At 45.1% G+C, this 27,150-nt stretch overlaps 2 protein-coding genes and 1 pseudogene across 3 annotated transcripts; 1 reads left to right on the plus strand and 2 right to left on the minus strand.

The window, feature by feature from the left end:
• The first annotated feature begins 1,100 nt into the window (after nt 1–1,100).
• Nucleotides 1,101–9,843, plus strand: agpat2 (1-acylglycerol-3-phosphate O-acyltransferase 2 (lysophosphatidic acid acyltransferase, beta)). Its single transcript, XM_061800485.1, has 6 exons — nt 1,101–1,613; nt 5,425–5,558; nt 6,608–6,783; nt 6,855–6,950; nt 8,613–8,685; nt 8,757–9,843. Exons 1-6 carry the CDS (start codon nt 1,423–1,425, stop codon nt 8,909–8,911), a joined length of 825 nt encoding a protein of 274 aa, XP_061656469.1. The 5' UTR covers nt 1,101–1,422; the 3' UTR covers nt 8,912–9,843.
• A 2,423-nt stretch (nt 9,844–12,266) lies between these two features.
• Nucleotides 12,267–22,372, minus strand: egfl7 (EGF-like-domain, multiple 7). 2 transcript variants are annotated; one of them, XM_061800483.1, is made up of 9 exons: nt 22,164–22,372; nt 19,580–19,793; nt 18,662–18,799; nt 17,296–17,408; nt 16,551–16,646; nt 15,608–15,757; nt 14,383–14,462; nt 14,122–14,278; nt 12,267–12,930 (listed from the first exon to the last, which is right to left on the minus strand). In XM_061800483.1, the coding sequence occupies exons 2-9, from the start codon at nt 19,669–19,671 to the stop codon at nt 12,911–12,913; spliced, it is 846 nt and encodes a 281-aa protein (XP_061656467.1). In that variant the 5' UTR covers nt 19,672–19,793; nt 22,164–22,372; the 3' UTR covers nt 12,267–12,910. The 2 variants fall into 2 exon arrangements, with proteins under 2 accessions (XP_061656467.1, XP_061656468.1); XM_061800484.1 differs by having other exon boundaries at nt 19,580–19,769; nt 22,164–22,371.
• A 3,806-nt stretch (nt 22,373–26,178) lies between these two features.
• On the minus strand, nt 26,179–26,297 carry LOC133491286 (5S ribosomal RNA; annotated as a pseudogene).
• Nucleotides 26,298–27,150: the final 853 nt, after the last annotated feature.

Genomic DNA, 27,150 nt, shown 5'->3' on the forward strand with positions numbered 1-27,150 from the left:
TGCTCTAATAGGATTTTCCTTTTTTTTTATTTTATTTTTTCTTTCCAGCATAAACCAGAAGGTTTTGTGCTATTATGACCTGTTACTGTTTATCTGCTTTTAGCCTGTTATCAACCTTTTTCTTCACCCTATGCTGTGATGTAACATATGTTTGCAATGTAAATATACAATATTTAATATTATATTAAGTTTTTACATGACATTTTTAATATGTCATCCAATAATGAGAGGTTTTGCACATGTGTAACTATATTACATCAGTTATGAATTTTTATTCCTCTTGAAAAGATTTGTAAAAAAAAGTTTAATTGAGTTATATTTTTTTAAAACGTTACTGGCAAAAATGTATCTTTGTCTTTTTTCACATGGTAAAAACCTGGTAAATTATTGGACATTTTTTACAACAAACAAAAATCTGATTTGGGGGCCAGTGGCGATCCGTGGATCAGCCTACACGGCGGTGTCGTCGCTCACCGTTGATCACGGGCCAGGATCCGATCAGGACGCAGGATCCGGAAAAAAAATCTCTCCTAATCTCTCAAATCGTGTCAAGTCGATCCGAAAAACTCCAAACGGACAGCCTCAGATTAGACGGCCAAAAAATTGGATTAGCACAGTTAATCCCATTATGTTCATGTTAGCCTCATTTCAGGGGATGGACAAGAGAATATACACGGGAAAATTAAAGCAAATTAACCTTTTTTTTTTCTTTTCACTAATACCAATTCAAACAACACCTTTGTGAGGATAAGCGGCTTGGAAAATGGACATGGAAATTTTACATCTTAGCAAACAGCAATATGACAGATTGCATGCACGCAATTATAGATATAAGAAAACTAAATGGTGGAAAATACAGTGATCAATATTTGTGATATCTCATGATAGTATTTTTAGGTGATAAAAAAATGAATATATTGAAAGAATAAACGACAATTAATAAAAATAAATAATCATTAAGAAATGTGAAATGTTATTAGGTTGCCAACCATTTTATCTAGCGTTACGTTGGCTTGGATACCAAAAATATTTTCATAATCATTTTACACTTTGTGCTAAATTCACGAGCATCCGAAGCTAACAGCGCGGATGACGTCACAGACAGCGGTCCAGAAGAGCAGGAACCGTCCCGGAAATGAAGTGGGGGGGAAAAAACAGCGGACGACGACGACTACCACCGTGTGCCGGACTCCACCTCGCAACAGATGAATAAATATCCGCGGTCGTCACAAGAATTGAGAGGAAGAGAAGAAATCAACAGCTAGCGGGTTATGTTTGACCGGCTCGCGGCGCCTCTCTTTCGCCGAACAGCGTGAGCGGAGCCCCGGCCAGCCAAGCAACGAGCCAGCCGTTAGCCGGACCGAGCGTCCCTTCTTTCCTTCCTTCCTTCCTTCCTCCCTCCCTCCCTCTCCTTCCCCCGCTATGGATGCGTTACTGTGGATTGCCCCGCTGGCTGTGCCGCTCGTGGTGGTGGCGGTCCTGTGGAGCAGCGGTCACACGTTGGTGTTTTATTTCAAGAAGTGCTTCTACGTGGCCTGGATGATGGTGCTGGCGCTGCTGGCCATCCCGCTGTGCGTGCTCAAGAGCGGCGGCAGGGACGTGGAGAACATGAGGTGAGGACTTGTTGTCACTCGCGCCCCGCTTTGACAGCTCCGATCGCCGTTAGCTCCCCTCGGGCTAGCAGGCTAGCTGCGATTACGCGGCCACAAACTCACCTCGACCTGTAATGTCAACGAAATATTCGACACCTCCTTGAAACTTTCCATCAAAACGAGGCTGACATTAGCCTGCTGGTGTCGTTCAGCCGCTAAAAACAACAACAAGGTTGAAATTCTGGAATATTCTCCCGGGTGAATGTGCGAGGTGAAACAAGGCTACAGCTACAAAACGCCAAACTGTCTTCAGAACAATGTTCTGGTTCTTTTACGTTTTCAAATTGTTTGTTGTCGACTGGTGAGTATAATTTAAAGCCCACTTCACACAGTTTCTGCAAAACTGTCATACTTGAACTTGCCCCCTTTTCACACAGAACACAGCGAGTCCTGCTTTCAGCGCAACCCTTTTGCACGTTCACACAATTCAAAAGAATACTGCGAGCCTTTAGCGTTCCATGTCACAACCGTCTTCCTGCTTTCTGTTTTTAACATTTTTGTAGAAACTAGAGACTCCACAACGTTCACGCAGTTGCTGTCTACAGAAAAGGTCTCTCTAGGTTAGGAGGCTAGCTGTGATTCCGCGGCCACAAACTAACCTCAACCTGTAATGTCAACAAAATATTCAACACCTCCTTGTAACTTTCCATCAAAACAAGGCTGACATTAGCCTGGTGGCGTCGTTTAGCCGCTAAAAACAACAACAAGGTGAAATTCTGGAATATTCTCCTGGGTGAATGTGCGAGGTGAAACAAGGCTACAGCTACAAAACGCTAAACAGTCTTCATAACAATGTTCTGGTTCTAAGTTTTCAAATGAATATTTGTTGTGGACTGGTGAGTGTAATTGAAAGCCCCTTTCACACAATTGTCGCAAAATTGTCATACTTTTCACACAGAACACAGCGAGTCCTGTTTCGGCACAAGTTCTTTGCACATTCACACAATTCAAAACAATACTACGAGACTTTAGCATTCCATGTCACTACCGCCCCCCTGCTTTCTATTTTTAACATTTTTACAGAAACTCGAGACTCCACAACGTTCACGCTGTTGCTATCTACAGAAAAGGTCTGCCAAATCGTTCCAACAGTAGAGCCGAGATTTATCACCTTTTCGAGTAGAAGGGAGCAAACACTGCATGTTGACAGAAATTGCTTTCAACGCAGCAGGGTTAGCCGTTAAACAGCACACCCAGGTCCCGGCTTCCTGCTGTCCCCTTTCACACAGAACCCGGCAAAACTTGTCTCGCTACAAAATGTTCTATTTTCGCTCTAATATTTTCCACTGTAAATATGTTTTCCGGGCAATTATGCTGATTACTTATCTACCTCAGTAAACAAGACTCACATATGCTACTGTATATGACTCGCTTCGACGGGAGCAGAGCAAACGCCACCCGTCGGGTTTTTAACCCACGCGTTGGTGCTTGCGAGGGTTGATTGCCGGATTGCTTTAATTACCGCCAAGAACCAGATGCCAGATGGCCTGTTCTTACCGATTAGAGGTAACGAGCGCATATATGAGTTGGTCACCTGACCGTAGAATGCAGATGCCTCATTAATTTGCGGCTTAATCGTGTCGCGACTGTAAAACCAGGTTTAACGGGATTATGATGTTTGAATATAGGAGTCACTGATGGTGTAGCGGTACACACGCCTGCCTTTGGTGCAGGCAGCGTGGGATCGATTCCCGCTCAGGGAGGGCGTCGATATCTGCCGTGCCTGCGACTGGCTGGCGACCAGTTCAGGGTGTAGTCTGCCTATTGCCTGAAGTTAGCTGGGATAGGCTCCAGCTCTCAACTCTTCTGAGTTGATGGCGGCACGGTTTAGCGGATTATCTGGTCAAGCACTGACGTCACAGTTCTAAGGACCCGGGTTCAATCCCAGACCCCCCCTTGTGTGGAGTTTGCATGTTCTTCCCCGTGCCTGCGTGGGTTTTCTCCGGGCGGGCACTCCGGTTTCCTCCCGCATCCCAAAAACATGCAACATTAATTGGACACTCTAAATTGCCGCTAGGTGTGATTGTGGGTGCGGGTGTTTGTCTCGATGTGCCATGCGATTGGTAACCAGTTCACGGTGTACCCCGCCTCCTGCCCAATGACAGCTGGGATAGGCTCCGGCACTCCCTGCGACCCTCATGAGGATAGGCGGCGAAAGAAAATAGATTATGAGGATACCGCAATGTTTCATAGTTGTGTTGTGATGCGTTAGTTAAAAATCCAACATATTCACTGTTCATGCATTGTTGGGCGTGCCGCAAAGCTCCCTTCTAGGACCACCAGTGTGTCGTAAACATTACTTTTTGTTGTCCAGTCGACACTAAATTATTTTGTCCTGTTGGTATTTCATAAGGCTCGTAGATATGAAAGCTGGTTTTGTAGCCTCAGGGTAGGAACAGTGTTGCTTTGTTTTACATCTTTGAGATGTTGACTAAATGAGTTTTGCAACATCAAGAGGTAGCCTTGAACACGAAGCCCTGCTAACAGCCCAGTCCCGTCATTTTTTGGCTGTTCATATAAACAAAAACAAAAAAAAATTTTGTAACATTGATCGAGCAATTACGTAAGCGCCGGCTTGTTGAACTCGCCTGACTTATCGCTGCCCCCGACGAGAGATAACTCAAAAGAATTCCGACGACTCGGGTAAAGGTCACGTTTTAAAGTTTAGCTGTGCTACAGTTAAAATATGTTTTGGAAGTCGAAAAAATGGTTTCACTTGGCCGCGCGTCACACGCCGGCGAATGGACGTGAGTCACATTTTCAGAATCGTCGTTTTAGCGGATTATCGAGGAGGAATGTGACCCGCTGCATAAACGGTAGTAAAAACGCACGCGTTGCACCACAAGTAGGAATTGGAAGGGACTCAGACAGGGATTTTTTTCAGTTGTTGACGCAAAATATTTACATAAAACAAATGCGGCCAGAATGGGAACTTTTATCAACATTTAAAAATAGATTTACAGTTTACATATTTCAATTCCATAATGGCTCAATTTGACCCGCAACGTAACGCGAGGGTTAAGATGGCCTCATCATCACTTGTAAGATGATAAGATTAATATCAATAGAACTGTCAATGATTCACAATGAATTTCGCTTAATTGGTTGGAAAGTTATGTTTAGTGCGGCACGGTGGCTCAGCTGGTAAAGCGTTGGCCTCACAGTTCTGAGGTCCCGGGTTGAATCCCGGACCCGCCTGTGTGGAGTTTGCATGTTCTCCCCGTGCCCGCGTGGCTTTTCTTCGGGTGCTCCGGTTTCCTCCCACATCCCAAAAACATGCGACATTAATTGGACACTGTCAATTGCCCATAGGTGTGATTGTGAGTCTGGCTGCATGTGTCAATGTGCCCTGCGATTGGCTGGCGACCAGTTCAGGGCGTACCCCCGGCTCCTGGCCGTTGACAGCCGGGATAGGCTCCTGCACTCCCCGCGACCCTTGTGAGGATAAGCGGCTAAGAAGATGGATGGATGGAGAAGTAATGTTTGTGCAGTGTACAACTGGCTTCCTGGGAATAGTAATTGGCGGGTGGTAAGAGCTAAGAGCATTTAGCAGGTACCGACAGACGGTGTTGGCAATTATATCAAGAGGTACTCGTGGTTTTGGTCCGGACCAGGACACCCTGACGACGGATGTGATTCGGCGACATGCCGCGAGGATTTGGGCAAAGGACGACGAGCGACTCTGGTGTTTTTTCCAGGACGGAAGGTGGCAATGGCGTCTGTCTTTCTGTCTTTTTTTCCACATTTCTCCGTATTTTGTTCCCCCCATCAGAATCATCCGCTCCCTGGTCCGACACGTCAAGTATTTCCTCGGTCTGCGGTTCGAAGTCAGCGGCTGGGAGCACCTCCAGACGCCGGGCCCCTACGTCATCATCTCCAACCACCAGAGCTCGCTGGACGTTTTGGGTGGGTGGCGTCCCGCATCGGTGCCGATTTTACTCCTAGTTTTGATTTGGTGCTCTGATCAATACAAACACTGATATGAAAAGTTGTGGCTGCCTGAAAAGGAACATTCTCGCATTTGTGATTCCTTTATTTTGAAGTGTCATCTTCACGTATTCTCCCTGTCCGGGCCTAAGCCGGGAATGCCCAAGAGGTGCGATTGACAGAATTCCGAGGCTGGCTGAAACCGAGTCGCTGTTTTCCGCAGAATTGTGGACGTGATCGGAAACTGCTGTTAGACCGATCCCAAAAAGATTTTAGATATGGAAATAGCTGAATCCAAAACATTAAGTGCAAGATGAGGTTTCACTTTCACGGGGCGGTGGATTTAGATCATCGGTCTCAAACATGCGGTCCGTGGGCTATTTGCGCCCCCCCCCCAAGATGCTATTTTGTGGCCCACACCTCACTATGAAAGTTAAACGATGGTGCGGCCCGGAAGTTTTATACGAATAGCGCTTTTACAGCGTCGCGCGCAGAGCTGACGAAGCGACCAATCACGGCGGGGTTATGGCTCTCGGGGACGTGACGGCGACCAGGCTCGACGCAAGCGGAGAAACATTTTTCATAGAGTGAGAGATCAGATTAGTACCGTAATTTCCGGCCGACAAGCCGTGACTGCTTTCATGCGGTGATGGGGGGCTAGCGTTAGCGTGGCACTAGCATTGGCGCGGCACTAGCGTTAGCGCACTTGGTTACAAGCCTCCGTACACAGAGTTTAAGTTTAGTAAAATTTGTTCCTAGTTGAAAAAAACTGTAGATATTGAAAGAGGTCGCTTATTTTGTGTAGTCTTGACCAGTGTTCCCTCTAAGCTGCGCCACTGCGCACTTGTCGCACACTCGGCGCACGGTCTCCTAACAAGGAGCTCCTGCTTAGCCTACCTCTACTTCCGAGTTTACCTGACACCGCCCCCCTCCGCTCTTAAAGGGGTAGACTCATGATTAGAACCATAAGACGCAGCCGCGACTTTATATCTGCGGGCATGACCGACCCCACTTCCTTCCTCCCGTAGGCCTGATGGAGATCCTGCCCGACCGCTGCACGATGATCGCCAAGAAGGAGCTGATCTACGCCGGCACGGTGGGCCTCATCTGCTGGCTGGGCGGCATCGTCTTCATCAACCGCAAGAAGACCAGCGACGCCAAGAGCGTGATGGCCGACGCCGCCAAAACCATGTTGAACGAGCAGGTGGGCCGCACGTCCTCTTAACGCCTTCCCGTTAATGGCCCTCAATGAAATCTTCTTTTGGCCTCCCGTAGATCCGTCTGTGGGTGTTTCCCGAGGGGACGCGGAACCAGAGAGGAGACCTTTTGCCCTTCAAAAAAGGCGCATTCCACCTGGCCGTGCAAGCGCAAGTCAGTACCGTCTTAAAATGCGTCTTTGCTCGTCCACCAGCAAAGTACGCTGGGATGCACATCAGTGAAACCTTTTCCCCACTAGATGGCGCTGGGGCCACCGTTCATATGCGCTCACGGTTTATTGACAAAAATGTTGTTGGGTGGCGTGCCGTGAGATTTTGCAATGGCAAATACGCTGGGCTCGGTTTTGGAAACACGGGCCTACTTTATGGAAAGAAGTTTGATTATTTATCAGATATGTGTTGTGTTGCATTTTTTTTTTTTAAGATCCTCTTTGTCCTCACAATTCCAGACACCAGGGGGAGCCAGAGGCCTTACATTCTTTAGTAAAAAGGATTCTATGTAGTAGTAGTAGTAGTAGTAGTAGTTTATGATTAGTATTATTTTGCTGTCTTTTCTGGAGATGACGCTGTTGCCGGACTTTCAACACAGTGGATCATTTGATGCTGGCTGAAAGGAGTTCTTGTTCGGAGGCTCGCGTGGCGATCATGGACTGGTTCTATCAGTTTCTGTTCGCTTCTGCGGCGTTGGCCTCCCCCAGCCCCCACCCGTTAGCAGTCGGCCAGATCGAGTGAAGCAGGACAGCCCCCCCCCCCAGGGGATGTTTGGCGTGTCAGTGAGCAAAGGCTGAAATGGAATGTGATGATCGCGCAGTCGCTGGAGCGGTTTGCACGTCCGCCACGGAGTTCTGGGGTCCAAGGCGTTTGAATCTGAAATATGCATTTTGTACCCGTGCGTCTGTGTGACAGAAACACAATCTTAGGTTGATGGAGGTCCTAAATTGTCCTCAGACGGGTTTGGGACCAGAGACCATTCCGAGTTGCACCCCCGGCGCCAGCTCACCGTCGACCTCGGCGTCGGAAAAGGAAGGCGGGCAGTTTGCAGAGTCCGGCGTCCGCTGCCTGTTTAATGGTCCAGGAAACGGGCTTTTCAAACAAACCGGAGAGATGGCGAGATGGCGATCCGCCGGGCGCTCGCTGCCATGGCGACAATCAGCAAACAGCACTTAGCGAGCTCATTCCGGCAATCTCGTCGATCAAGGTAGCGTCGTGGAATTTTAGCTCCTATTTCAAGGGGCAGGTTTTTGAGAGATTTCTGGCAAGTAGGGAGTCCTCTACAAGGGGACAGCAATCGACTCACTATTATAATGTATGTCTAGGATACGGAGCGGACAGCCCCTGCGCGGGAGCCAAACTTGGCTCTGCCGTTTCGGGGGCCCACCAGGGGCAGAATTTAGCAGGGATATTTCTGGCGAGCGCAGTCGGCGCGCTCCGTGTGGCAAGAACCTTCCCCCGATTGGCAGGTTCGAACCCAACCGCCGGACAAAATATGGATATTGAAGGGACAGAAAGATTCGGCCCGTACGGAGAGAAAGGGTTGCTCGCCCGGGTTTTTGCACAGACAACGCGACATCCCCGAACAGTGGGCCGCCATTTTGAAAGGGTTTAGCGAAGGGGATTGCTAGCGAGTACTGGCCACGTCCTTCACACGCCAACAGTCGCGTCGCGGGTCGGGGAAACGGCACAACAGGACACTTACTATTGGAGATCCGCCATTTTGAGGGGTGCTTTCCGGCGAGTGCTGTCCGGATCCTACACGTGCCGGCAATCTCCACAGCGTCGCTGTGCCCGATTTGACTTCCTGTGTGTCCGCCCGTAGGCGCCCATCATCCCGGTGGTCTTCTCCTCCTACAGTAACTTCTACCTACGGAAAGAGAAGCAGTTCAAATCGGGTAAGCGTTTGGCGCGCGAGTTCCCGCGCTTGTACTCGAGTGCTTTTTGCCCTCCCCCCCCTGTGCCGCAGGGACCATCCGGTTGAAGATCCTCCCGAAGATGGAGACCAAGGGCATGACGTCCGAGGACGTGGCGTCCCTCGCCGACAAATCCTTCGACGCGATGCGATCGGCCTTCCTGGACATCTCTGGCTCGGCGTGCGGCAACGGGCCCGTGAGGCACTGAGCGCCCGCCGGTCCCGCCGTTTTGTCGACCTCGGCCTCTCCTCCGCGCCCACCGCCCACTTTTACCCCACCCCCACCCCCACCCCCCGCTACTGTCTGACCAGGCGGCCGGTCCCGGTCCGGGGGCCCGGTTGCGGTCCGCTCGGTCCCGACCCCTCGCGACGTCCGCGAGCGGAGTGACGGCCGGCGAACGCGCCCGAACGGACGTGCGTCGTTCTTTCGTGCATGCCCCCTTTTTGCGCGTTCTTCATTTTGGATTCATTTATTTCATTTTATTTGAAATCCTTTCATGTTGCCTTTTTGTTTTTGTTGTGGTCGTTTTGGGACGCGGTTGGACGTCCGCTCGCCACTCTTGAAGTTCTTCCGGTGCGCCAGGAAGCGGCGGTGCCAGCGTTTGTTCAGCGTTTGTGGCGTGACAATAAAGAAACGAGACGGCACTCGGCACGGTCATGTCGACGTTACTCGAGCTTATTTTTCACCACCAATATGTATCAGAGCCACGATGAAAAATGAAAAATTGACATTTTACAAAGCAAATTGAAGGGGAAAAAATGACATTTGTCGTGACGATTTTTCTCTTGAAGAAAATATTTTACGAGTGTTTCTCAAAATATGCCTTGTTGACTTTTTTTTATGGCTAAAATGCAACCTTATTAATGTTCAATATTATAACTTAATTTCATTTAGTTTTCTTATATAAAATATATGACCATTCGCGTGCAAAGGTTACATTTTTTTCTGGAAAAAATTGACTATTATTTCAACTATTTGCTCAAAATGTGGCTATTATAAAAATAGTGCTTTATTGTAATATTGGCAATTTTTTACTTTTATGAAAGAATTGACTTAATATTGCACTCATCGTCCTCATTTTCAAAAAATATAACTCATACGAAGATTACATTTTTTCCTGAAAAAAAAAAGACATTCCAACTATTCAAAAAAAATGTGCCTATTACAAAAATTGTGCTTTCTTGTAATATTCTCCATTTTTTACTGTTATGAAAGAATCGACTTAACTCTTCATGTTGCACCCATTGTCCTAATTTTAAAAAAATATAACTATTCTCATACAAAGATTAAATTGTTTCCGGAAAACAAATTACCATTATTCCAACTATTCGGAAAAAAATGTGGCTATTATAAAAATAGTGCTTTATTGTAACATGAAAGAATTGACTTAATATTGCACTCATCGTCCTCATTTTCAAAAAATATAACTTTATTTTTAAAAATGTATATTTTATATCAGAAAATTTGATTTGCATTGACTTTTTTTTTCCTTAAAATATTTTTCTTAAAATATTCTTATGTTTCACCCTCGCTTGTCTTGAAAAATCATTTTTGCTATCTTGAATTTTTCTTTTTAATAGACGAGTGAACTTTCTATATTTTCGGACAAAAGGCACGGAATCGCGTTATCGGTCATCAGTTATGACGTCAGAGAGAAATATTACATATGACAAATATTACAGACCAGGAGTTTTAAGTGAATTACATAAAAAGGTGAATTTATAAATCGCGAACTGCGAGTCGTACATACGACCGAATATTCTCACAAGACTTTTTACCAATAAAATGCGATTTTATTCTCACACCATTTGTGTCAATTCCTCAAAAAACAAATATCACTTTTTCTTGATTTATTCCAAAATGACTTCTCACGGCATTCATATTTTCTCGTCATTTTACGACCGCGACAATTTTAAGAACGCGCCGCTGGTGCAGTCTCGTTTCTTTACTGTCCGCCGAAAATGTTTTTCGCTCGCCCTGGCATCCTAAAATTAGCGTTTTAGCATCGTGACTTTGCCCCATAGCGTTGCTATATTTAACTTTTTGATTCATATTTTGCTAATGTGATGTCTGTTTCTTTTGTGTGTGTGCTATTTAAAAGTGGGCTGACGTCATTGCGCGCTGAGCTAGCGTCGGAGCTAGCGCGCGTCTATTGATTCCCTGTTCAATATATACAGTAGCTGGTTTGACGAGTGACGCTCGCCTGTATTCGCTTAATTCACGTCCGCTCTCCACGCACAGTGCAAATATTAACCCCAATATTAACTTATGAATCCAGTTATTTATCTTTTGTATTGCCCCGCCTCTCGTCATAACCGCGCCATTTTGCTCTCATCACATCGGGCTTCATTCTCCTCATATTCCATCCATTTTGTGACTTTTCCACTCTTTCTCACAACAGATGTGGAGTGTTGACTTTTTTTTTCTTGTAAAAAAAAAAAATTATTCCCGTAAGATGAAGACTTTTTCATGGTTTGCAATTTTTTTCCTGATCAAATATGGCTATTTAATTTTTTAAAAAGTGTTTTCATAACATTGACTTTTTCCTCAATGTTGTGTTGACCTTTTCATGATAAATTGACAAAAAAAAACATTATGAAAAAAGTATCAACTGTACTATATTCTGGTAAAATCAGCAGACGATCTAAAAATATATCCCCCACCAAAAAAAATTTTTCCTTAAAAGATAACTTGTAAAATTGTCAATATATTTAGTTACATTTCTTGTTAAAAAAAAAAAAGTTAGTTTCCGTAAGATGAAGACTTTTTCATGGTATGCTATTGTTTCCCTGATCAAATATGGTGATTTCATTTTTTTTTCTTTTTAATTTTTCATAACATTGACATTTTCCTCAATGTTAAGCCCATTGTGTTGACCTTTTCAATGATAAATAGACCCAAAAAAACTACATTATGAAAAAAGTATTATTGTACTTTATTCTGGTAAAATACGCCGATCTAAAAATATATATCCCCCACCAAAAAAAAAAAAAAATCTTATAAGATAACTTGCAAAATTGTCAATATATTTACATTTACATTTGTTTAAAAAAAAAAAGATTATTCCCGGAAGATGAAGACTTTTCATGGTATGATATTTTTTCCCTGATCAAATATGGCGATTTCATTTTTCTTTCTTTTTAATTTTTCATAACAATGACTTTTTCCTCAATGTTAAGCCCTTTGTGTTGACCTTTTCATGATAAATTGACAAAAAAAAGATGAAAAAAGTATGATTGTACTTCATTCTGGTAAAATAAGCAGACCATCTAAAAATATATATCCCCTCACCAAAAAAGTTTTTTTCTTGAAACTTGCAAGATTGTCATTATATTTACATTTTTGTCAATGTTTTGCATTTTGAATGTCAAATAGAACCCAAAAAAAGGTCCAAGGGGCGTGTCTTGGGATGTATGGACCGCCCCCTTTCTGACCATCCAACCTTCCAATTGGTCGAGCTTCTCAAATGAGTTATTGCATTTATGCTAATCTTGTGGTGTGCTGGAATGATATTTTTGACCCCCCCAGAATGTCAAAGAAAATTACAGACTACTTCCTTCTGATTTTCGTTTTTTTTTTTTTTTTTTCTAAATCATTTTCACCAAAGCTATTAAAAATGGGACATAGCCCCACCCGCTCAGTATTCTGGCTAATATTGATGATGTCGTTGTTTTTTTTAGTTGACCTACTAAAAAAAAAAAAAAAAAAAAATGGGGTAAATGTGAATTTGCCTTGCAAAAGATTTCAATAAATTTATTTCTTTTTACTTCTTTTTTAATGATTTTTATGATGGATTGTTCTCTGGAGATCCTCCTTGACTGGGTTTGCTTTGATCCACTTTCATTGCGCATACACGTCGCGTTTTTGTTCACGGATGTTGTTTTATTATAAAAAGTGTACAGTCCAGTACTTGGGAAAAAAAAAAGACAAAAATCACGTCATTTTAAATAAAATGTAAAAAGAACAAACACGAGATGACGACAGCTGCTCTGATGGACTATTTGGGTTCACGTCGGTTATTTGAAATTTCAACAACACCAAAGTACTGCCGTTGTTCTACTCTGAAAAAGCAAAGATGTTCAAATCTGTTCCAACTCCAAATTGAAAGTATCGCAGACGTTGCGGTTGTTGTAGTTGTTCCCCGTTTTCCAGTCGGAAGATTTTGGAGTCGGACCTGTGAGGAAAACGTTCCCGCGTTGTCCGTCTTTTAGTTTTCCTGGCAGGAACCTGCATGGGGGAGAACATTTTTTAATTTTACAATGTAGTAATCCTTTTGGTGCTCACTGAGCTGATGTCCCCCGTGACCCTCGTGAGGATAAGCGTCAAAAGAAAATGGATGCATGAGCTGAAGTCTTCCAATTGCAAATGTTTCGAGGCGTTGCGCCATCTTGGTTTAGCCTAGCACAGCTGAGCGAATATCGAATATTAAAACTCTCTGAAGGATATTTCCTGTTCCTGTTTCCCCGCAAGCTAGCCTAGCTTAGCTTAGCTTGCCAAAAAAGCTGTTTTTTAGCATGTTGTTCTCTCGCTAATAGTTTTCTTTGCATTTTTACTAAACAAACCTTTTGACGGCAGTTTCGCATTCTCTCGATGTTTGTCTTGAAAGGTGTGATTTTTGTTTTTCAGCTCAAGGCCTAGCCTAGCATAGTTTAGCATTTTTCTTAGGCATCGTTTTTAGCCAATTTTTAAAAAAATGTCGTTCAAATTATTTTAAACTCACTGCTACGGCTTAGCCTAGTTTAGCAAAGTTTACGCAAAAACATCTTCTCCGATTTGTCTTTGTTATCCAAACTGAAGGCACTGCTAAAACTAGCAAGATTTAGCACAATTTAGCATGAAACCTTTTTATCCCTAACACCTCCTGCCGGTTGACAGCTGGGATAGGCTCCAGTGCTCCCCGCGACCCTCGTGAGGATAAGCGGCAATCGAAAATGGATGGATGGATGTTATGGATGAAAAGGTTTCATGCTAAGTTATTTTAAATCATGCTAGCTTTAGTGGTGCCTTCAGTTTGAAAAACAAAGACAAATCGGAGAAGATTCCCGTGGAACTTTCTAGAAAAGTCCTCGAACTCAGAATTAGACCATCCACCCTCGTGAGGATAAGCGGCTAAGAAAATGGATGGATGGATGGTCCAATTCCGAGTTGTCGGACATTTCTGGAAAGTTCCACTGGAATTTTGTCAGATTTTGTCTTTGATTTTCAAGATGAAGGCGCTGCTAAAGCTAGCATAATTTAGCATAACTTAGCCTGAAACCTTTTTATCCCTAGCACTGAAATTGATTGTCCCATTCAGAAATGGAGACGTGGAATTTTTCTCCAATGTTTTCCCTTCTTTTTAGCATGTTACATTTTTTTTTCCCGCATTAACGTGTTGAATTATTTGCTGGCTCTCGCGTTTCCTGCGATCACACTCACAGGTTCCCAGGCGCTCCTCCAGGAATCCGATCTGCTCGCTGAGGGAGTCGATGCGGTCCAGCTGACGGAAGGAGTGCGACAACAACGTGACGCTGTTGTCCGACGCGCCCTCGTCCGGGAAAACGCTGGTGTACGGCGCGAGCGCCACTTGTAGCTTCTGTAAAGGAGGGGGGGGGGGGGGGGGGGGGGGGTCACACACGAAAGATTGAAATAATGTACCAAGAAGATGAAAAAATGTAAATCTGTGTGTGGGTAACGCACCTTTTCCAGAAGCTCCACTCTGCTCCTCAGACTCTGGACTTCCTCCGTCACATTCCCAGGCATGATACCCGACGATCCGCCTGCAGTGTCGGGGGAGAACCGCAAGGTTAGTGGGTGGCATCTGTAAAGCTGCCACAGTTCGGAGGGGGGGGGGGGGCTGCATGGAATCCGAGAGAACGTAGATCATAAAGGACCAGTTGAAGGGGCGGTTCGGATATGGGAACGGCGGGCGAGTGGAGGTGACTAAAAATAGACCCGCCTCACAATCTCTCCCAGATGTGCTCCGTTACTGACGGAGTGGGAACGTCGTGAACTCGGGACGGGGCGGCGTCGGGACCGGGACCAGCTGGAACCGAAAGCGCAGGTGTCGGCCAACTGGGTCGAGAAAAAAAAAAAAAAACCTCCCGACGACGGCGGAATGTTGCTCTCTGCTGACCTGACATTTTTTTGCATTTTCACAGCCAGACACGGGAGTCTCCTCCGCAAATGTTTTCAGATCAAGGTCTAGCTAGCACGTTTTAGCGTAAATCCTCTTAGCGTCGCTTCTCTTAGCAAAAAAACGGCAACGTTTTCTCAAAGAAGACATTACTCGTAAACAAACCAATCAGGACTAAATTCTTTCCTCACTATATCTGCAATTTCAGTCCATAATTCTTGTGTAATAATTCTTCCCTAAAACTCTCCCCCTAAAAAAATAAATGAATAAATAAAATTATCGGGAGTAAAATGCAGTGTACGGTACAACTGTGCATTTGTGTATGTTTGAAACATATACAAAGTGTTTATAAAGTATGGTAGGATCGGTAATGAAGAATCTGGAAAGCTGTGATATCTACAAATAATCATAAAATGTTGGTTGTACTTTGTGGATTTCACCTACTGCGGTAACCCCCACATTAAACGCGGGATTGCAGTACTACATTCCAGAAAGTGTGACCCCTTTCTTTTATGGCTCAGAAATGTTCTCAGGGGAGAATTACATCATATTCCACATTAATAAAAGTCCCTAATGGGAAAAAATACATTATTGATGCTTGTGAGCTGTAGGGGGCGCCAGTCGCAGTGCATTATTACTCACGGTACGAGTTGAGAGCGGCATAGCGCGTACCAAAAGTAATAATGAGCCGCGAGGCTGGCTATGATCTCGTCTTCGTCTTCTTGGGTCTTCACGCAAACACACAACAGAGACGCGGCGCTTGCACGTTTGTTTTCCTTGGCACCGCACCTGAAGGCGGCGCCGCCGAGGGTCCGAGGCGGCGGCAGGTGCGGGCGTCCTCGGCCAGCGCGAAACCCTCGCGGCAGGAGCATCGGAAACTGCCCGGCGTGTTAACGCACATTTGAGAGCACGGATGCTGCGCCGTGCACTCGTCCACGTCTGGAACAAACACACAAAAAAATATTTTTAAGAATGATAACGTTTTTTTCCTGCTACTAGCGCCACAATTTTTGGCCTACTAGTTCAACTTCAAGCTGGATATCAAAGATATAAAATATATCAGTCAATGCTTGAAAGCCGCTTGAGTGTTTATTGCTATTTTTGATATCCGGCTGATGATGCATGTACTAGTACGCTCCATGTCCTCGCTACTAAGACAACTCAGCGAACTAGTAGAGTGAACAGGATGCACCAGAAGAACAACTGTCTTACTAGTAATATTTTGTTCTCCTATGAATACACATTTTTGCTTACTAGTACTCAATTCAGCTAATTTTCACGCACTAGTAGCCTCCTGGACATTATTAGTCGCACTAAAATGCAGCTCTAGTTGTGCTTCACTAGAAACCTTTAAGTTCCAAACTAGTGACCCAAATTTATCTTACTATCGAGGACAAAAAGTGTCATAGTACCGTAATTTCACGCTTTCAACCCTGCGGTTTATGCAGTGTTGCACCGCTAGTGTTAGCGTGGCGGTAGCATTAGCGAGGCGCGAGCGTTAGTGGACCTGGTTATAAGCCTCGGTACACAGAGTTTAACGCAAACGCTAGCGCTGTGCTAACCCCAGCGCCACGCTAACCCCAGCGCCATGCTAATCCCGCGCTAGCGTTAAACTCTTTCTGTGTACCGAGGCTTATAACCAGGTGTGCTCTGTAGGTCGGGAATTACGGTACATATATATATACCTTAAGAGGGATATGGAGCACTTTTCAAACGTATAGTGTTGTAGTACCTGTCCCACACTGGCGTCCCGTCCATCCCGGCAGACACGCGCACCAGTCGGGTTTCAGACACGAGCCGCCGTTGAGGCAGGCGTCTTTGCACACGGCTGCGAGGCGCAACGAGATCATCATTAGGGCGTCCAGTGTCCTAGCTTAGCATAGTTTAGCACAAAATAGCTTCTCCTCAAAATATTTAAGATAAGAGACTAGACTATCTTATCTTAGCATAGCTTAGCCTACTTTAGCATGGTTAAACTAGCTTATCTTAGCATAGCTTAGTCTACTTTAGCGTAGTTTAGCGCAAAATGGCTTCTTCTCAAAATATTTAAGACTAGACTAGCTTATTTTAACATAGCTTAGCCTATTTTAGGGTAGTTTAGCATGAATGGCTTCTCAAAATATTTAAGACTAGCTTATCTTAGCCTACATTAGCATGGTTTAGCGCTCCAAATGTTTAATCTCTTCAAGCAAGAGTCTCTTGAATGTTTTTAGCTGAAGGCAACGCTTCAGCCTAGCATAGCATTATTGAGTGTAACAAAGCACATAAAACTGATTTACCTAAAACATTTCTTAAATGTAATAGTTTCAAATGGCTTAGCTTAACAAGAAAGAAAAAACGAAAAAAAAATATGATAATATTGTTATCGCTTTTGGAACAATCATGTCAGTAAAAAAGAAATAAAAATAAAATAAAAACATTTAGACCCTCAACCAGGCAGCTAGCATATAGCTTAGCATCGCTAGCTAAAGGCTTACCTCGGTTGCAATTAAGCGAGTGCAGGCGTCTCCATCCCGGACAACATTCCGGGTACAAGTTGGACGAATACGCGACTCTGCTCACCAGACGGTAAGCCACCGTGTACGTCGTCCTGCCCAGACAAAAACACAAACATTAAAAAGTGATTAAAAGCAACTTTAGCTTCATAACGTTAGCCATATTTATCACGAAGAGACCCACAAAAAAAAAAAAAGAAATAGAAAAAAAAAGAAGCCATCACTGAACGCACAGAAAGTCGGCAATTGTGGCTCAAAGCTGTTATTGTTGAATATTTTTGAGCGATACGTCTTGTTGATAGCACAATGATAACTTGGAAGAGGTTTATTAGTTTGTGTAAAAATGTTTATATCTTCGTCGCTGTCGGGAAAAATTTTCACTACGGAGGAAGACGACATGACTTGAGAATGCGAGCAGCCGTCACTGAACACCAAAAGTAAGCAAGCGAGTTAAAAGTAGAGTTTAAAAAAAATAAAAACAAAAAAGATAAATTAAAAATCGGGCCGGCCGTGGTGGGAACGAGCGAGCCAGGACGAGCAGGACCAAAATAAACAAGCAGAGTGCTTCTCAGTGGGTGTACGTTTCCCGTAGTTCTACAAAATACTTGATAACTGCGCTGGATTCCATTTTGCATACCGTCTACGTGTGTGTGTGTGTGTCCTAGCAAGTAAACATCCGACTTGGTGTACATTTTTAGACATTACTCCCTGTGCTTACTGTCATACTTCTTTTTTTTAAAGTGACATTTTTAACGACTGCTATTATTTCAAGAGTCATTTTTAGATTTTCTATGGGTAACATCCATAAAAAGTCATTCCCTGCCGGTGACGGCTTGAGAAGTTAAACATTCGTGTTCTCTGGGCAGTGAATGTGAAAATGTGTTATTATTATTTTTTTCAATAAATAGTCCATCCATCCATTTTCTTTGCCGCTTATCCTCACGAGGGTTGCGGGGAGCCTATCCCAGCTGTCAACGGGCAGGAAGCGGGGTACACCTTGAACTGGTCGCCAGCCAATCGCACGGCGTCAATAAATATTACCAACATCTATTATCTTGTAAAAATGACATTTAGTCGCTGTTTTCTATTTGAATATTTTAGGATTTATTTATATTACATTCTTTCTGAATAACATTATTTAAGAGTAATTCACGTGGCAATATTTACATTTGAGTTACATTTTTACAATTGAAACAAATAATGAAGACTATCCTATGGAAATGTCTGGCTCTGACAGTGTTAGTGGTGTGTGCTGCGGGTTCAATCCCCAGTGAGGAGTTCACCGATGCGCAGCCGCTGCCGGTCCCGAGCCGAATCGCGCGAAAAGCTGAAAGTCGCTTGTACTTACTTGTAGGTACTGCAGAGGCGGTGGCCCTGACACATGGCCATGTAGGGCTTGTGCAGCGGGAGGACGTAGGACTCGATCGCCGTGACGACGTGGCGCCCCTGCTGGGGGTGCGCATCCCGGCTGCCGCACACCCTCCTCCTGGCAAGGCAGGAAAGAAAATTTATTCCTACTACTATTTCTACTTAAATAATTTTCATGTATTTACTTGTACACATAGAGAGTGAAGGACTTGGGCTCAGTTTTAAATATATACATATTTTAAAGTTGCATGAATGAAAATTTTTATTTCTGTAAATTGTTTTTTATAAGCTCAAAATGATGAATTTTTTGCGGTTACATTTAGAAAAAAAAATCTCATTTTCTGTTTCATATCTGTTTTTTTCATGGCAGCTGGTAAAGTGTTGGCCTCACGGTTCTGATGTCCCGGGTTCGATCCCGGCCCCGCGAGTGTGGTGGAGTTTGCATGCAGGCTTGTAGTATATTAAAAATACACTATAAGAACACACTCGAAAAGTTAAAAATGAAAAGTAATTTTCGGCTAAGTTACCGCAGAAAATTCCAAAAGCCCTTTAGAAAGCTGCAACTCAAAACAACATATATCCATCCTTTGCAGCTTATCCTCACGAGGGTCGAACTGGTCGCCAGCCAATCGCAGGGCAGATGGAGACAAACAGCCGCACTCACGATCACACCTAGGGGCAATTTAGCATGTCGCATGTTTTTGGGATGTGGGAGGAAACCGGAGTGCCCACCCGGAGAAAACCCACGCAGGCACGGGGTGAACATGCAAACTCCGCACAGGGGGGTCCGGGATCAAACCCGGGACCTCAGAACTGTGAGGCTAACGCTTTCCCAGCTGATCCCACCGTGCCGCCTTCACTTGTAACAAGTAACGCGAAAACGATGGTTTTGATGTACCCGTGATGGTGAGCGTAGGACGAGGCCGCGGCGTGGAGGAGGAGGAGGGCGGCGAGGAGCGCCGTTTGGATCATTTTCCTTTCCCACGACATTCCCCGCTCTCCCTTCTCGCTCTCACACTCCTCAGAGTCGTGCCGGTCGGCGGCGGGAGGACGACGCGAGGGCCGGCGTGGCTCCGGGTGCCCTCCGCCTGAGACACAAACAACGGAGCGCTCTGAAAAAAAAAAAAAAGAAAACTACATAAAAACAAAAAGTATCGCACTAAAAAGTTCAATACAACCGAGCTGTACTCAGCAGCGATTCTTCTTATGACCACTAGAGGGAGCCTGCATGCCACAGTTAAAGAACGCCCAGCAAAAATCTGCCGTAGCCGAGCATTAAAAACTACATTTTAGGACTTTTAAACGTCATTGTTGATATTACAGTCTTCTGCAGTTCCTGCATTTAATTGCTCGAATAGCTTAAAAAAAAAAAAAAAAAAAAAAAAAAAAACAGTAGAAGGGGTATGAAGTAATTTATGTATTTTGCAAGTAACATTTTTAACAACAGGTAACATATTCGGCAACATTGTTAAAAGTTAAATCGTATTTTTTGAAATATTTTGAATGGGTCATTTGTGCATTTTCTGTTGTCAAATATAAAATATTGAGATACTCTAAGTTTTAATTTTTTTTCTTTTGCGATTTTTTTAATTTTATTTTCTGTGTGATATTTTAAGTTGTTTTTTTTAAGTAAAACTCTATCTTTTGATGGCATTTATTAAAACTTATTTTGTGTTTCATCTCTTTTCAACCTAAACAGATAAACGTGGTGCTTTAAAATCAGAAATATTGACGATACAATTTTAGTTCAGCTCATTTACATTGAAAATGTCCTTTATCAACAAACAAATGCTCTAAAAGGTTCTGATTTTGTCTTTTAGTTTCAATTCTAACGCACGCAATTAAAAGGGCTCCTCGATTTATGATATTTTCACAATTAACATGCTTCAAATATTTTTGGGTCACGCCGCGTTCGTACGTTCACGCTTGCGTACACGTCGTGACCGCGAGCGGCCACACGGGGGCGGCGTTCTCCCCACCCCAGGACAACCCGCCGCTTCCTTCTACCTTCGTGCAACTGCCGCGTGCGCACGCGAAACTGCGTAGCGAGCGCGCGCGCACGAACCCCACGCGCGCACGTTCCACGCAATAGAAAGAAGCGTCCACGAACCAAATCCCCTTTTGCTCTGGGAAAAGTCCACAAAGTAGAACCACAACAACAGGAAAAAAGGTCCAACAGGCGCGGTTCCAGTTAATGGTCCCAGTTCAAAATCCACTCGTGATAATCCGATTAAAAGTCATAAAAATTCCAGTGACGGGTGCGTGTGTGCGTGTGTGTGCGTGCGCGCGCGCGGCTGGTCAGCTCAGACTGTCACACACAGGGTGCGCCAGGGGGGTGATGGGAGGACCTCCCCCCCCCACTTACGACCCCCCCCCCTCCCCGTCTCCTCGCCCCCTCGATGGACCCCCAGCGTCTCAATGACGTCATTCCGCCTCCACTCTTTTGTCTCTTTTTGATGACGACAAAATTGGAAGTCAAGCCACAAAAAATACAAAAAAATAAATAAATAAATTCGCCCTACAGTTAAAAAAAATCCTTTGTAGTATTTTGTAAAGAGTATTTTTTTTTGTATTTGCAGTGGCGAGAGGGAGAAATATATTTTCTATTTTTGTTTTTGTCTGTTTTTTGTTGGGGGTTTTTTGTACATAATTGAGGTGTGTACATTATCTTTTTAAATACAATATTTTTCTGTGATACATTTTTGACAAATGAACATTTACCTATTTTTGTGGGGGGGTTGTGATTTTAAAAACCTACTTTTTGCATTTTCTGTGGTAATGCTGAGAAATGGTTACATCCTTTGTAAGATAAATGGGGTATTTTGGAATGTAAATTGGATAACTTAAAAATAGCTTTTTTTGTATTTTCCGTCGTTAATATATATTTTTGTCAAGTATTTACATCAACATTTATTTATTACATTTTTACAAGTATTTTTGTGTATTTTGCTTCAATACTGAAATATATACTTGTGTCAAATTTAAAATGTATTTTGTTTAATATCGAAACCAAACATTTTTTCTTTAAACCTATTTTAAAAATAGGAATGGTTTATTAACAGAACAATATAACATTTTTTTTCATTTTATCAAATTTTGAATGCATTTGTTCACTTTTTAAACAGAAAACGTTTTTTGTGAAAAATTTATTTACAAAGGTGTGTATTTTGTTTTCTTTGATCTTTTTACATGTTTATTTTAGTAAGCGTTGTTGAAAAATAATTTAATTTGAATTTTAAAATATTTTAATATTTTTCATGTCTATCTTTTTTAAATTATATTTGAATTTTAATTGGGAAAGCATTGTCGTCAAAAACAACGAACAAAAAGGATGAGATGAAGTGTAGAAATATTTCCTATTTTTTAAAATGAAAGTAGACCCAAATCATATTCGGGCCTCGTCCGCTGCTGCCAACCGCTAACTGCGATTTTTCTCTCTGAATATTTTGAAAATACATCTCGGATAATTATTGTATGTTTACCCGTGCATCCGCAATGCCCTCGTCAGGTGGGCGGGCGTACGCCCTCGTCGTCCCCCTCCAGCTTCGGCCCCGGGGGCCGGCGGCAGCGGCGGCGGCGGCGACCTCCATCCCGGAGCCGTCCGCGGGTCTCGGTGGTCTCGGTGGTCTCGGCGGTCCCGCCGGCGGTCCTCCTCCTGCTGTGCTCCAAAATGATCTCTGGGCGTTTTTCCACTTGCTTTTTATGCAGCGCTTCCTGTTGCAACTTAAGCAGGAATCGCTCGGACAATCCCCAAAGCGGACTTCCTGTCACTGTTGGGCCCTGATTAAAAAAACAAAAAAAATAGGAAAAAAGTCGAGTGGCGCACAAACACGCTCTCATCCTGCAACTAAAAATGATTTGGAAGCACATTTTTTTTTTTTTTTTTTTGGGGGGGGGGTCTCTTTCTTTTCGTGGTCTTCCTTTCTTGCGGTTTTCATGAGCTGGGCCGGTTTTATCTCATCCTCGGCCCGCGGCGTTCGGATGCGAATCCCCCCGAGGAAATCGAGGGGCTCAAAGTCATTTCTTATCGTTGGAGCCGCTCAAAACGAGAGTGGGCTCACTCCCGTTTCGCAGGAGAGGATTTTGCGACACTTTGGAGTTTGGAGTCCTCTGCGGCGCAGGTGTCAAACTCAAGGCCCGGGGGCCAAATCTGGCCTGCCACGTGATCTTGCGTGGCCCGCAGAGTGAAATCATGTGGATCAACTTTCCGGGATTTTTGTTCAAATCTGGACCAAAATTTCAAATTGTCACATCACAAATGATAATGTTGAGATATCACAAGCATTTTCGTGCCGAACAGTGAAGAAACCGATTCCCCTTCATTTCTGATTCCAAAACTAGTTCATAAATCCATCCATCCATTTTCTTTGCCGGTTATCCTCACGAGGGCCACGGGGAATGCTGGAGTCTATCCTAGCCGTGCACAGGCAGGAGGCGGGGTACACCCTGAACTGGTTGCCAGCCAATCACACCTAGGGGCAATTTAGAGTGTCCAATTAATGTTGAAAGTTTTTGGGATGTGGGAGGAAACCGGAGTGCCCGAACAAAACCGGGATTCGAACCCTGGTCCTCAGAACTATGAAGCCCATGTTGTTTAATAGCACGGTGAGGCAGCTGGAAAGCGTTGGCCTCACAGTTCTGAGGACCCGGGTTCGATCCCAGACCCGCCTTTGCATGTTCTCCCCGTCCGTGCCTGTGTGGGTTTTCTCCGGGTGGGCACACCCGTTTCCTCCCACATCCCAAAAACATGCGACATTAATTGGACACTCTAAATTGCCCCAAGGTGTGATTGTGAGTTCGTCGGTTTGTCTCGATGTGCCCTGCGTTTGGCTGGCGACCACTCCAGGGTGCACCCGGCCTCCTGCCCGTAGACAGCTGTGAGTGGCTCCACCACTCCCCGTGACCCTTGTGAGGATAAGCCGCTAAGAAAATGGATGGATGTTGTTTAATGCGCTCGTTACCATGGCGACTGCCTTAGTCACGTACAGATGTCTTTGTTGTCTTTCATCAAACGCGGTCGACGATGAACGCGTCGCCTTCCTGAGACTTCATGGCAATTATTATTATACAATTATTATTGTTTGTTATTGTTGCATTTCAACTTTTCCGATAGAAAACAGGTTTTTTTTGTTTTGTTTTAAGAAAAACTGTTTAACTGGCGGCACGATCACGGCACGGGCGGCGTCCAACCCGAACCCAGAACGTAAGGGAAGCGCTTTTGTAGAAGGCGGCATACGGAATCCGCAGAGTAGGATGCAAAATCAGTGAGGGGGGGGGGGGGGGGGGGGTGTCATTCTTTGAAATCCAAACGCGGATCAGCAGAGGGAGGGGGAGGCGGGGCCAGCGTCAGCGCCGCTTCCTGCCCCACAGGAAACAGGAAACGGCTGCGCCGGCAAGATCGGTGCGCCGGCTCCGCGCGAACAATACCAATCTCGCTCGGACGGGAAGCGGATCTGCGTCAGACAGATTTGGCCAAAGGGCGAGCGACGCTGACCTCGGACCGGGACCCGGCGGCCGCCCGGCAGATCGTCGGGGGTCGGTCGGCCGGTCGGCTCAGGAAAGACGGACATTTTGCGGAGAACTCGTTTCACTTTCGCGGGCTTTCAAAGTGACGCAAAGGTTCCAAATTAAATTGGGTACGTGCCCGTCCGTGTTCTGGGAACTGAAACATTGGTTCTTTCGCAGTACTAGAACTAAAAAATGGGAGATTTCAGTCACGTGTAGGACAACCGGGACTTGTCACAAATTAGATCTACGGCAATTTGTCGTCAATAAATCTCAAGACCAAAACCGTCGGTAGAAGAAGAAGTTCCAAAGTTCCAGTGGTCACATTTGAATACAAAATGGGAGAATGGTGTCACATGTCGAACACAAGGCCAGTACTTGCCAGAAATTCCTGTAACGAGGTCTCCAACGATAGATCTTGGGAACCGTAAATTAAAAAAAATCTTTGGTATCAGAGAAAATTGTTGGGACACGACCAGTACTTGCAAGAAATTGCCCCAAAAATGTAAAATTAAAATACTGCATAGCCCAGACGCTCGAAGACTACAGGAGATTGTTGTCACGTGTAGGACAACAACCGGCACTCGGCAGAAATTCCCTCCGGTCCGACAAGACCTCAGAGGACCGACGACGTCTATCTGCCGCAGCGAGACCTAAAAAAAAAAAAATTTGGGGAGATTGTTGTCAAATGTAGGATGCAACCAGTTCTTACCAGAATTTCCTGCAGGTGCGATTCTTGTGAGATCAGAAAACAGGCGTCATAAAATATTTACCGACGCACCTCTGGGAGACTTCGTATCTTGTTTTTGACGGATTCATCGGCCCCGGCAACACAAAGAGAGGAAATGGAAGATTGTTGTCACGTGCAGGTCGGCTTTTACCAAAAATCTCTTGCAGGTGCGTCTCCGAGGTCCACAAATGCTCGTTGTAAAATATTTTCCGACATCCCTTTTGAGGAATGTTTTTGTCAAATTTCGTAGGGACGTTTTATGCGCCGGGGGGGGACGCTGAGGTCCAAAGACTGCTTCTCAAGAATTGATTGTTACACGCAGATACGAGGGACTGTACGGTGGCCCTAAAGGGACTAAAATAAGGTGCCATGTTGGCCACGTTTGAGGTTCTAAACCAACACGTTTTCCTCAAATCTTTGGAATCACGAGCAACGTCACGTTTTTTTTTTCATTTTTTTTCGCTCCGTGGTGTTTCCATCCAAACAGGACATCCTGCCATCCAAGGCCTGACACCCCCTCCCCCCAGCCCCTCCTCAGCGTTTAGACCCAGCCGAAAGCCTGAATCTCCCTCCCTACCCCCGCGTTTACCCCGGTGGTCCCGGCGCTTCCCCGTGTAAAGACGGGGCTAATTGAAAACGTGTGCGCGCCGGACCCTTGACTAATATCGCGCATATTTCGCTAGCCAGTGCGCGTTGTAACGTCCCTTCAACGGCCTCCCCGCGTGTTTATAAACCCCGACGTAACCTCTCGGATTTGTCCGAATGTTTCTCCGAAAGCCCCCCCCAACCCGTCCGGAGTGACTTCGTATTCTCTCTTGGCACAAATTCAGAAATATCAGACGGGGCTCGGGGCGTCGCGGGGGGAGTTTGACGTTTCTTCAACCGGGCTTGGAGCCGCGCCAAGGTTTGCTGACAGCTTGACGGCTTTTGTAGACGGCCAAACGCGAGACGCTTGGAATGTAGCGCGCTTTGTTTCTTTTGACGGATTGCGCCCACGCTCACAACTGAAAAATAGCAACGGCGCAGTCGTGATGTGTAAGAAGCAACCAGTACGTGCCAGAAGTCTCTGCAGTTTTTGGGTCTTTGAGGACTGAAAATGTCGTTGTTGTTGTAGCCAAGTATCTTTTTCTTTTCCTTTCGGTTTGTCCCATTAGGGGTCGCCCCAGCGTGTTATCTCAGATGGACGCATATTTGTCTGGCACAGTTTGACGCCGGAAGCCCCTTCCTGACGCAACCCCTCTGCATTTTAGCCGGGGGGAAGAAGCTTGCAGCACTGGGTATTCCCAAGCGGTCTCCCATCCAAGTACTAACCAGGGCCAAACCCGCTTAGCTTCCGAGATCTGACGAGATCGGGCGTTCTCAGGGTAGCGCGGCCGTAAGGTGTTGTAGCCAAGTACAACGGTCGTTATTCCGTATCAAGGTCCAGAAAGTGAGCCACATCGGCCGCGGCGCTCCACAGGTGGTCCACCGTCAGCGGGTTGTTCGGTTTTTGAGCGCAGTTGAAGAGATGACGCGCGTTTATCGGCGATGTTGTTGTCAAGTCAGTGCTGATAGTTGTTGCGCTCGTGACACCAGCCCGAACGGAGTTGCGATAGCGTCGTCCTCAGGGGCCGCGGGATTTTGTCTTTCGGATTCGGTAGCCGCCCAACACGATGTTGGGACTGTAGCCGGCGATCCCGTCGGTTCCGGCGGTTCGACGGATCGCCGAGAGGCCGCGCCTGTCGTCCTCTGCATCGACGGACAACCGATGAACGTACTGCTCGATTGGATGGTCGTTTAGAAACGGTTCGATGTACTGTATCAAGAGAACACAGGTTTGTGGTCACGTGTAGAACACGGCCAGTACTTGCCAGAAGTCTCTGCGGCTTTTGGGTCTTTGAGGACTGAAAATGTCATCGAGAAATGTTGTTGTAGCCAAGTACGACGGTCGTTATTCCGTATCAAGGTCCAGAAAGTGAGCCACATCGGTCGGGGCGCTCCACAGGAGGTTGTGGTCACACGTACAACACGGCCAGTACTTGCCAGAAATACCTGCAGCTAAAATACCCCTGAAGTCGTCCAAAAACGTAAATACATCACAGCCCAGACTAACGAAGAATATGTGACGATTGTTGTCATATGTTGGGCACGTTTAGAGCACAGCCAGTACTTATACAAAAATTCATGTCGCTAACTTGGTCCGTGGACTCCAAATTGCAAAACTTTATGTACGTTTGTTTTGCATCGTTTCGCTT

The sequence above is a fragment of the Syngnathoides biaculeatus genome, chromosome 17 (assembly GCF_019802595.1).
Source record: "Syngnathoides biaculeatus isolate LvHL_M chromosome 17, ASM1980259v1, whole genome shotgun sequence".
Taxonomy (NCBI): domain Eukaryota; kingdom Metazoa; phylum Chordata; class Actinopteri; order Syngnathiformes; family Syngnathidae; genus Syngnathoides; species Syngnathoides biaculeatus.